This window comes from Pristiophorus japonicus, unplaced genomic scaffold, assembly GCF_044704955.1.
Source record: "Pristiophorus japonicus isolate sPriJap1 unplaced genomic scaffold, sPriJap1.hap1 HAP1_SCAFFOLD_29, whole genome shotgun sequence".
Classification (NCBI taxonomy): domain Eukaryota; kingdom Metazoa; phylum Chordata; class Chondrichthyes; family Pristiophoridae; genus Pristiophorus; species Pristiophorus japonicus.
In genome coordinates this window covers 7,209,761-7,221,979 of record NW_027252668.1, presented here as the reverse complement: position 1 = coordinate 7,221,979, position 12,219 = coordinate 7,209,761, and the positions used below count along the sequence as shown (strand labels likewise).

The following is a 12,219-nucleotide window of genomic DNA, read 5'->3' as shown; positions in this document are numbered from 1 at the left end:
GAAATGGTCCACGTTGTCGAGGGCCATGCCATGAATCTGGATGACTGGCGGCAGTGCAGTGTGGCGAGGACAGGCTGGTGGAGGACCTTTGTCTTACGAATGTTTAGCATACGGCCTATGCTTTCATTTGCCTCAGCAAATTCATCAACTATATCCTGGAGTTCAGCCTCAGAATGTGTGCAGATACAGGCGTCATCTGCGTACTGTAGCTCAACGATAGAGGTTGGGGTGACCTTGGTCCTGACCTGGAGATGGGTTAGGTTAAACAGCTTTCCAGTGGTTCTGTAGTTTAGTTCCACTCCAGCGGGGAGCTTGTTGACTGAAGTGAGGAAGATTGAGAAGAGGGTGGGAGCGAAGACTCAGCCCTGTTTGACCCCAGTCGGATGTGGATTGGGTCTGTAATGGATCCGTTGATAAGGATCATGTCGTTGGGGACCAGGCAAAGGATGTTGACAAACTTTTGGGGGCATCCGAAATGGAGGAGAACGCTCCATTGATCCTCGTGGTTGACAGTGTCAAAGGCCTTTGTAAGGTTGAAGAAAGCTATGTATATGGGCTGACGCTGCTTCCTGCATTTTTCCTGCAACTGTCGCACTGCTAAGATTATGTTCATTTGAGTATACGGCTTGTGGGTGTCATAGACTGAACCGGCGTGTCTCACTTCACATTCATTTGATGTTCCTTTCAACCAACCCTTGAAAGAACTATCTTGTTTAAGACTATAAATCTCTTGTTTTCTGTATTGTTTAACGATTTTTCAATGCAGTTAGTATAACTCCATGCATACTGCATGTGATCGCCTTTGAAATGTTCTGATCTTTGTAATTGTCTTTGCAAATTTTGATGGGTTAGTTGATTATAATTACTTGTTACTAACATACCTTACAGTATTTCTTGCATCAAAATAATTGTTTCAATACTTCCGTTATTGGATCTTTAGCTCCTCTGCCGATCTCTGTTTCCGCTTATGGAAGAATTTCAAATTAGGTGTCACAGTCTGAGAATACGGGTCGCCCATTTAAAGCAGAAGCGAGGAGGAATTTCTTCTCTCGGAGGGTTGTGAATCTTTGAAATTCTCTACTCTAGAGAGCAGCAGAGGCTGGGTCATTGAATATATTTAAGTTGGAGATAGACTGATTTTTGAAAGATAGTGGAGTCAAGGGTTATGGGGAGAGAGCAGGAAAGTGGAATAGAGGCCAAGGGCAGATCAGCCATGATCTCATTGAATGGTGGAGCGGGCTCAAGGGGCCAGATGCCCTACTTCTTCTCCTATTTCTTACGTTCTTAACCTTGATTAGGGGCTGGGTTTAGAAGTAGGTTTAGTGGTTAGTGGCTGTGGTTGGTGGTTATCTGTTAGGATTGGGATTAGTGGCTGGGGTAGTCAATAGGTTATTCGGCTTAGGATATAGTGATTAACTTAGAAAGCACTTTTGCCAATATAAGTGTCACTGGACACGCCCTTTTCCATTTCATGTTTTTAACCTCACACAGACGAGTCACAAAACAGCCTCACAATGTGTTCATTCAAGGAACCTTCTTTCCTGCGAAAACCTCATTTCCTCCCTTCTTTCACATCTCTACATTTCTCACAGAAAAATAAATTAGTGACATTAGATTTGGGGATTTGGGGACAATAACAGATGGATACAGTTCTTGCGCTGGTTACATCTAATCATCAGCCTGCCTGAAAAGGGCTTCTGACAATAATCTGTCACCAGGCCCCACCAGTCTCCATGTGATTCCTCCATCATATCTTCATTCATTACCCACCTTTCCCCCTAACTAGAGCTGCTTTCACCGGCATGACCATACCCCATACTGAGGCTCTCTATTTCCCGAGCAGAGCATAAACACCGGCATGAACTGGTTCATCTGAATGGCCCATTTCTGTGCCATATATCCTATGTAATTTTGTCGTCTCAGTGTAAGTGATACCTGAATTTGATGCCTCACTGTTACTGGTCCCATGGATTTGTTGTCATGGTATTACTAATCCCTCAATTTGGTGTCACGCTGTAATTAATCCTGGATTTGATGCCTCATTGTAACTAGTCCCTGGATTTGGTGTTACAGTATAGGTGTTCCTGGATTTGATGCCTCGGTGTAAGGGGTGCCTGGTTTGGTTTCACAATGTATGTGGACCCTGGATTTGGTGTCACAATGTATGTGGTCCCTGGATTTGGTTTCACAATGTATGTGGTCCCTGGGTTTGGTTTCACAATGTATGTGGTCACTGGATTTGGTGTCACAATGTAAGTGGTCCCTGGATTTGGTGTCACAATGTATGTGGACCCTGGATTTGGTGTCACAATGTAAGTGGTCCCTGGATTTGATGTCACAATGTATGTGGTCGCTGGACTTGGTGTCACCAGCACCTCATAACTGGGACTGAGGGCAAACCCGCAGCCCAGCAACGCATTCAGCACAGAACGATCCCCCACAAATCTATTCCCAATTAACACTGCCCACATTAATTCACCAGAAACAGCCCAATGCTTGCAAGAAACTGCAGCCCCACATATAACTTCAGTGAAACACACAATACAGAATATTTTAAAGGAAAAATAAACCGCATCATAGTTCAACAGAAGTGATTAATGGGCAGTAAATCCCTCTCACTCATACACCTCCTTCACCCCTACTCTCCAACTCCCCGGCCCCAACTACTCATTCACCCCGACTCTCCAACCCCTCAGACCAACACCTCTATCACCCCATTTCTCTCGAACCGTCAGACCAACTCCCCTTTCAACCCTACTCTACAAACCCTCACCTCAACACCTCCTTCACCCCTACTCTCCAAACCCCTCTCCCCAACACCTCCTTCACGCCTCACCCCGACACCTCCTTCACGCCTCACCCCAACACCACCTTCACCCCTACTCTCCAAACCCCCCTCACCCAACTCCTTTTTCACCCCTACAATTTCACTGTAAACATTACTTACACTAATCATCTACACTGGAGGTAAATCTGAGGAGCTTCTGTGTAATGGTGAGGTGATCACTGGGCAATAAAGTGCAGAGACTGGTGGATGGCTGCTCATTACCCTCGGTGAGATTTAATCCCCTTTCCCACTGAATACTGGGGACAGATGGTCACCTTGGTAACGGAATGGTCATTGTGACATCACTTTCTAAACAAGGGCACACAAGACAATGGGTCATCAATAAATGGTAAAGGAATTAAACACTCTGCAATTACATTGTAAATAATAGGAAATAAAATGCTGGATAATAACTGGTGATGATAATAACTTGTCTCTGTGGAATTGGCTAGCAAACATTAAGAATTATGTGTTTTATTTACACACACAGACATATGTAGAGAGATAATTGCAAAGACTTTATGTGCACACTTTTCAGTTGTTCTGCTTTACCTGATGTATTTCTTGTTAATTCTTTAGGACCCGGCGGGAGCCCATCCGGCGGTGCTTGATGGGGGAATGGAGCAGATATTTAAAGGGACAGGGACGCCCCTTTCTCTGTCTTTTTATACTTAAAGGAACAGTCCAGTTTATCTCGGAGTGTCGGAGGACTTCACGAACCGAACTCCCATTACCAGTCGCTCCCTTCTGTATTGTGCAGTGATTGTAAAGCTGTCTATATCAATGATTTGCTCCTTTCTAAAATGTCTCACTGTTTTTGATAATCCATTCGATTTGCTTGGCTAATTTGGAAAGACTTCAGAATTGTGCAGTGTGAGGAAGGTTTTCTTTAAAGGTGGAGTCAAATTTGTTTCAAAATATTCTTTCTAACTCACCCCCAACCGTCCAAATTTTAGAACAGTGAAATACTGATTGTGACGGTCCCAAATTCGATCCTTGATCTGGGCTGTTAGTTGATCTCAGCCAAGGCAGCAGTTCAGGGGTTATAATTGTCCTCAGTACCATTGGGCTAAATATGAGTAAATATTATCCAGTGCCCCTGCTCTTGATACCGATCCAATGACCTCAACTGGGAAGTATGTGGATGTTATTTGAGGGCAGGATTGGACTCGGCTCTGATGCCTACCACAGTGGAAATTTCTATCCTGTACTTAAAGTAAAAACGTTTGTAACCTCCATTTGCAGGGTATTAGAAAGGGAGGGTCTACAGCTGGGAAAGTCAAACCAACCATCACGTCAAGATTTGAGAGATTCACCGAATTCATCAGGATCACCTTAGCATCAGCCTTTGGAAAAACACCAATCACAGCGGGAAGCAACAGGACACATGTTCTGGGTGTGGATGCGCCTTTAAACAATCATCTAGCCTGTGAGACTCGTGTGCCCAGCTGACTCTGACTGAACACTGTCAATGTGGGGACTGTGAGAGTGGATGCAGATGCGCATTGGATGGAGACAGATCAGGGAGAGACCATTTACCAGCTGAGTGTGGAAAGAGATTCAGTCTCTCTTCTCACCAACTGACATTCGGGGACTTAGATAACAGACTTCATCCTCTGAATATAGAGCTGTGTTATTGGGCCATGATATTTTTATTTGTTCATCTTGTTGACTGTAATCCTTTGTCAACTATTTGATATGATCGGTTTACTTGTGTATAAATATTTTTTTTAATACATTTACTGAGTGGATTCAAATCTAAATTGAAACCAGCTTTGCAGGCGTGATACTCCATTCACACATCGAAGGTGAGAGAGATGCTGTGGGGCACACGCTAAGTCCTGTCGCTGAAAGTGATTAACAGACTGGGGTTTTGTGTTTCGTGATCCCGGGTGTGTTAGCTTTCCCTCGACATCAAGGCAAAGAGAGGCACTCTGGAAGGTATGGGGAAGTGGGACTTGTCCCTGAGAGTAACCAAAGGCATGAGAACTGAAACAATCTAGAGTTAGAAAGGAGGAAAGGTGAAAATGTAGCAGTCAGTAACAGGTCATCAATTAGTCTCCGCTTATCATGGAGATATCAAATATCGACACGATGCATTATTTGAAATATCAAAATATTAAACTTCAGCCCAGTTTAAGGAGTTATTAACATCAGCAGAAACAAATCCCAACTGACAGAACAAACACCATTCAGTCAGGATGCAATTAACAGCAGTAATAACAGTAGAACCCAACCCCTGCAGTCACTTGTGAACTCGCAATTCAGATGACTGAGTGAATCGCTTCCCACACTTCCCCAGTGTGAACACGCTGGAGTTTCAGCAGGTCGGATGACTGAGTGAAACCCTGCCCACACACAGAGCAGGTGAACGGCCTCTCCCCTGTGTGACTGCGACGATGAATTTCTAGATCAGACGGGGAAGTGAATCCCCCTTCCCACAGTCTCCACAGTGCCATGATTTCTCCATGGTGCGGGTGTCCTTGTGTCTCTCCAGGTTGGACGATCAGTTGGAGTTTCGTCCACACACAGAACACGTGTAGTTTCTCCCCGCTGTGAGTGGTGCGATATTTTTTCAGGCTGTGTAACTGATTGAAGCTCTTTCCACAGGCAGTGCACTGGAACACTCTCATTCGGATGTGTGTGTGACTCGGTGCTTTTCTAGTCTCACTGATGCTTGAACTATTTCCCCACAGACAGAACAGATAAACATTTCTCCTTCCACATTCAAAGGCCGATGATGTTCAGCATTTCCAACTTACATGGTTGGGTTCAGATCTGCACCCGCTGTGTGCAAAGTGAGAATAAAATCAATGAGATGCTGATTTTCTCTGCTGGTCACTGGACCTTTTGTGCTGGCCTGATAGGCTGAGCCTGTGCTGGCCCGATAGGGTGAGCATGTGCTGGCCTGATAGGGTGAGCCTGTGCTGGCCGGATAGGGTGAGCCTGGGCTGGCACAATAGGGTGAGCCTGGGCTGGCCCGATAGGGTGAGCCTGGGCTGGCCCGATAGGGTGAGCATGTGCTGGCCCAATAGGGTGAGTCTGGAGTAGCCTAGTAGGTTAAAGCCCAGGCTGGCTCAATAGGGTGTGTCAGTGCTGGCCCAATAGGATGAAGTGTCTGCTGTATATGGTCCACGTCTCCGAGCCATACAGGAGGGCGGGTATTACACAGCGCTGTCGACCATGATCTTGGTGACAGATTTGACCTCTAATCGCTGGAGAAATACCATCACCGATGTCTCCGCAAGATACTGAAAATCCCCTGGGAGGACAGACACACCAACGTTATTGTCCTTGACCAGGCCAACATTCCAAGAATTGAAGCACTGACCACACTCGACCAGCTCCGCTGGCCGGGCTACATTGTTCACATGCCTGTCAGAAGACTCCCAAAGCAAGTGCTCTACTCGGAACTCCTACATGGCATGCGAGCCCAAGGTGGGCAGATGAAGCGTTTCAAGGACATCCTCAAAGCCTCCCTGATAAAGTGCAACATCCCCACCGACACATGGTAGTCCCTGGCCAAAGATCGCCTTAAGTGGAGGAAGTGCATCCAGGAGGGCGCTAAGCACCTCAAGTCTCATCGCCGAGAGCATGCAGAAATCCGGCGCAGACAGCAAAAGGAGCGTGCAGCTCACCAGTCCAACACCCTTTCCTTCAACCATTGTCCATCCCAACTGTGACAGAGACTGTAGTTCCCGTATTGGATATTCAGTCACCTGAGAACTCACTTTTAGAGTTCAATCAAGACCTCGATTTCGAGGGACTGTCTATGATGATGATGAATAGGGTGAGCTTTGGATGGCGAATAGGGTGAGACTGGGCTGGCCTAACATGGTGAGCTTGTGCTGGCCCAAAAGGGTGAGCCCGAGCTGGCCCAATAGGGTGAGCCTGGGCTGGCCCAATAGGGTGAAACTGGGCTGGCCCAATAGGGTGAGCCTGGGCTGGCCCAATAGGGTGAAACTGGGTCGGTCCAATAGGGTGAACCTGTGCTGTCCCAATAGGGTGAGCCTGGGCTGGCCCAATAGGATGAAACTGGGTCGGTCCAATAGGGTGAGCCTGTGCTGGCCCAATAGGGTGAGCCTGGGCTGGCCCAATAAGCTGAGACTGGGCTGGCCCAATAGGGTGAGCCTGCGCTGGCCCAATAGGATGAAACTGGGTCGGTCCAATAGGGTGAGCCTGTGCTGTCCCAATAGCGTGAGCCTGGGCTGGCCCAATAGGCTGATACTGGGCTGGCCCAATAGGGTGAGCTTGTGCTGGCCCAAAAGGGTGAGCCTGGGCTGGCCCAATAGCGTGAGCCTGGGCTGGCCCAATAGGATGAAACTGGGTCGGTCCAATAGGGTGAGCCTGTGCTGTCCCAATAGGCTGATACTGGGCTGGCCCAATAGAGTGAGCCTGTGCTGTCCCAATAGGGTGAGCCTGGGCTGGCCCAATAGGCTGATACTGGGCTGGCCCAATAGGGTGAGCCCGGGCTGGTCCAATAGGGTGAGACTGGGCTGGCCCAATAGGGAGCGCCTGGGCTGGCCCCATAGGGTGAGCCCGGGCTGGCCCAAAAGGGTGAGACTGGGCTGGCCCACTAGGGTGAGACTATGCTGGCCCAATAGAGTGAGACTGGGCTGGCCCAATAGGGTGAGACTATGCTGACCCAATAGAGTGAGACTGGGCTGGCCCAATAGGTTGAACCCAGTCCCTGGGTCACCAGACAACAATCAGCAAAACAAGGCTCCCTATAGGGGCCACTGACCTGGTCACAAACAAGTGTCCAATCAAACTGACAGAGACCCTGAAGCCACGCCCACACGTTCTCGCTGCGCAAGGAGCCGCGCATGCGCTGTGAGACCCGCACTGACCAAAGTGGCGCCTGCTGAGCCCTCTCCCCTGGGTGCCCTGACCAAGATGGCGGTCGGTGAGCCCGCTCCCCGCGCCAGGTAAACAGTTACCGCCCAAAAAACGGCGTCAAGAAAACGGTCACTAAAGCGCCATTGAAGGGTGGCAAGAAGCACAGAAAGTGGAGGAAGGAGAGTTACGCCATCTACAGCTACAAAGTAATGAAGCAGGTTCACCCCGACACCGGCATCTCCTCCAAGGCCATGGGCATCATGATATTTTGTGAACGATATTTTGGAGCGCATCGCGGGTGAGGCTTCCCGCCTGGCCCATTACAACAAGCGCCGCACCATCAGTTCCCGGGAGATCCAGACCTCCGTGCGCCTGCTGCTGCCCGGGGAGCTGGCCAAGCACGCCGTGTCGGAAGGGACAAAGGCGGTGACCAAGTTCACCAGCTCCAAGTGAGACTGCCCGCTGTCCTGACAGATCAAACCCCAAACACAACGGCTCTTTCAAGAGCCACCCACAACCTCTCTGCAAGAGCTGCACAAACCCATCTCCCTTTAGACTCAATTTACTGTAATTATTTCCTGAACAAGTGTGTGGGGATCTTTGCAGTTCCAGCTGTAGATTTAGTTTTACATTCTCAGATAACTGATTTTACTGGCCTGTTCTTCCTTTTCCCCGCCCTAAACTACAAACACGGTCCCTGGTCGCTCTTTCCCTTTGCTCTCAGACCCGTTCATTTACACCGCCTGCCGATGAATTAGAAACTTGTTTTCGGGTGAGACTCAGACTTTAGCCACTTCGTTCTCTCTCACGCCCTTTTCAATTTAAAAGAAAATTCTAGTTAGGAGTCAAAACGTTTATTAACCCTGGAGTCTGAGTATAGCAACACAGAAAGGGAGTTCTTACAGAGACCAGAACCGGGACAGCTTGAACACTCTGTCCCTCTTCTCGTTTCATAGAAGGATTCCCAGTTCTGGTCTCACTGCCGCCTGTGCGGGGGATCGATCGATAAGCTATGAATCTCCAGTCTTACAAAGATTGAGCTGGAATGTGTCCCGTTACAGAATCAGTGGGGATTGATTCCCGCCCATTACAGACAGTTTAAAACTGAACCGGAATTTAACCCTGATTGTAACAGCCTGGAATTTGCAAGTGAAATATGGATTAAGACATAAGGAAACAAAAAGTGTATGGAAATATTTGACTAATGGTGAAGTTACTAACATAATCCGCAATGTTAACAATTATTGGCGGGATTTTATCAATTTCTAAAAGGTTAGAGGTCTGACTGTTGAGAAAAATAATATCCGCCCAGGTTTCATTGGCGGGCTAAACAGGCTACGGTTGGTCATCGGAAAAGACCAATGAAATTCACCACATGGCGAAGAATCATAAGTTCGCTCCCTGCATTTCTCCCGAAGGTTAAGAAGGGCAGATGTGGGAGGAGTTTCGCGTTCTTTCTCTGAACGTGTGGATTGTGGAAATGTCTGGGAGAGGAAAAAACAACGATAAAGCTCAGGCCAAAGCCAAGTCTCGCTCCTCCCGGGCCGGACTGCAGTTCGCTGTGGGCCGTGTTCACAGGCTCCTGCGGAAGGGGAACTACGCTGAACGTGTGGGTGCCGGAGCCCCAGTCTACGTGGCTGCTGTGCTCGAGTATTTGACCGCTGAAATCCTGCAGCTGGCCGGCCACGCGGCCCGCGACAACAGGAAGACCCGCACCATCCCCAGACACCTGCAGCTGGCCATCCGCAACGACCAGGAGCTCAACAAGCTGCTGGGAAAGGTGACCATCGCTCAGGGCGGAGTACTGCCTAATATCCAGACTGTGCTGCTGCCCAAGAAAACCGCCAGTGCGCCCAAGAGCAAGTAAAGCGGAACAGATTTCATCTAATATCCCAAACGCTCTTTTCAGAGCCACGTACAGTATCTATGAAAGGGCTGGTTACTGTTCTATGGATCACACTTGTCCCAGATCTAAATTAACATTGAATCTCTGCAAGTATGCTGTTAGTTTCCTGATCAGAAATGACCCTCAGACATTCTCGGTTATAAACTGGTCACTGTCGACAGACAAGTGGCAGCAGAGAGATTGGATGCCTTGGTTGAAATCTGCCAAAACTCCCTGGATTGTGGAGAGGTCCCCGCGGTTTGGAAAACCACAAAAGAAACACTGCTACTTAAAAACAGGAGGGAGGTAGAAAACAAGAAACTATACACTAGTTACCCTAACATCTGTTGTTGCGAAAAAGCTGGAGTCCATTATTAAGGAAGCAGTTGCAGGACATTTGGAAAAGCATAATACAGACAAGCACGGTCAACATGGTTTTATGAAAGGTAAACCATGTTTGACAAATTTGCTGGTGTTCGTTGATGAATGTAATGAGCAGGATGGATGAAGGGGACCCAGTGGATGTGGTGTATTTGGATTTCCAGAATGCACTCGATAAGGTGCCACGTAACAGGTCACTGCACAAGATAAAAGTTTGTGGGGTTGGGGGTAATATATTAGCATGGATAGAGGGTGGGCTAACTAACAGAAAACAGAGAGTCGGGATAAATGAGTCATTCTCCGGTTGGCAAACGGTGATTAGTCAGGTGCCGCAGGGATCAGCCTCAACTATTTACAATCTATATTAATAACAAAGAATGAAGGGACAGAGTGTAATGTAGACAAGTTTGCTGATGATACAAAGATGGGAGGGAAAGCAAATTGGAGAACACAAAGAATCTGCAAATGGATGTAGACAGGCTGAGAGAGTGGGCTAATATTTGGCAGACTGAGTATAATGTCGGAAAGTGTGAGGTTATCCACTTTGGCAGGAAGAATAAAAATACAATGCATTATTTAAATGGAGAGATTTTACAAAATACTGCAGTGGAGAGGGACATGCACATCCTTGCATCCTTGAAACACAAAAGTTATTATGTAGGTACAGCCAGTAATGATAAAAACAATGGAAAATTTGGCCTTCATGGACCAAGTAAATGTTGGTCCCTTAGAAGATGAGAAGAGGGATTTAATAATGGGAAATGTGGAAATGGCTGAGACCTTAAACAATTATTTTGCTTCGATCTTCACAGTGGAAGACACAAAAACTAAAAACCATGCCAAAAATTGCTGATCACAGGAATGTGGGAAGGGAGGACCTTGAGACAATCACTATCACTAGGGGGGTAGTGCTGGACAGGCTAATGGGACTCAAGGTAGACAAGTCCCCTGGTCCTGATGAAATGCATCCCAGTGTATTAAAAGAGATGGCGGAAGTTATAGCAGATGCATTTGTTATAATCTACCAAAATTCTCTGGACACTGGGGAGGTACCAGCGGATTGGAAAGCAGCTAATGTAACGCCTCTGTTTAAAAAAGGGGGCAGACAAAAGGCAGGTAACTAAAGGCCGGTTCGTTTAACAACTGTAGTGGGGAAAATGCTTGAAACTATCATTAAGGAAGAAATAGCGGGACATCTAGATTGGAATAGTGCAATCAAGCAAACGCAGCATGGATTCATGAAGGGGAAATCATGTTTAACTAATTTACTGGACTTCTTTGAGGATATAACGAGCATGGTGGATAGAGATGTACTGATGGATGTGGTGTATTTAGATTTCCAAAAGGCATTCGATAAGGTGCCACACAAAAGGTTACTACAGAAGGTAGAGGTATGCGGAGTCAGAGGAAATGTATCAGCATGGATAGAGAATTGGCTGGCTAACAGAAAGCAGAGAGTCGGGATAAATGGGTCCTTTTCGGGTTGGAAATCGGTGGTTAGTGGTGTGCCACAGGGATCGGTGCTGGGACCACAACTGTTCACAATATACATAGATGACCTGGAAGAGGGGACAGAGTGTAGTGTAACAACATTTGCAGAGGACACAAAGAGGCTTCAACGAGATTTAGATAGGTTAAGCGAATGGGCTAAAGTTTGGCAGAAAGTGCGAGGTCATCCACCTTTTACCCCCAAGGTGGAAAAAAGCAGTGAAAGGGAATATTATTTGAATGGGGAGAAATTACAACATGCTGAGGTGCAGAGGGACCTGGGGATCCTTGTGCATGAAACTCTTTTGAGTTTGCCTGAAAATAAACGTTAACATTAAAACCATGCCACCCGCCTGGGTGACACAGCAGACATTTTCAAGGCCCCTTTTTTTTTCCTTTTTCTTTTTTTTTTTTTTTTTTGGGGCGCTAAAATCAAAATTTTTTCCAGTGCCCCCTACAAAAGGGGAGGGGGACACTAAAAGCACCGGCAATGAAAACAAATTAAACTTTAAAATGTAAAATCAAATTAAAATTTGGTTGCCGGGCGTGATGATGCACTCCAGTCCCTCCGGTGCCCACCTCTCGCGGAAGGCCGCGAGCGTACCAGTGGACACCGCGTGCTCCATCTCCAAGGATCCTTGTGCATGAATCCCAAAAAAAAGTTGGTTTGCAGGTGCAGCAGGTAATCAGAAAGGCGAATGGAATGTTGGCCTTCATTGTGAGAGGGATGGAGTACAAAAGCAGGGAGGTCCTGCTGCAATTGCACAGGGTATTGGTGAGGCCGCACCTGGAGTACTGC

The 12,219-nt window shown here is 47.3% G+C and overlaps 2 protein-coding genes across 2 annotated transcripts in view; one reads left to right on the top strand and one right to left on the bottom strand.

Annotated features, from left to right (window-relative positions):
- The window catches only part of LOC139248232 (zinc finger protein 84-like), a 1,036,220-nt gene that overhangs the window by 965,115 nt on the left and 58,886 nt on the right, over positions 1 to 12,219 (bottom strand). The window lies entirely within an intron of this gene.
- Positions 9,147 to 9,598, top strand: LOC139248234 (histone H2A type 1-like). The gene has a single exon (XM_070871983.1). It carries the CDS (start codon positions 9,147 to 9,149, stop codon positions 9,531 to 9,533), a length of 387 nt encoding a protein of 128 aa, XP_070728084.1. The 3' UTR covers positions 9,534 to 9,598.

What these genes read in the sequence shown, in the direction of transcription:
- LOC139248234 (XM_070871983.1), top strand. Translation starts at nt 9,147, where the DNA reads ATGTCTGGGAGAGGAAAAAACAACGATAAAGCTCAGGCCAAAGCCAAG.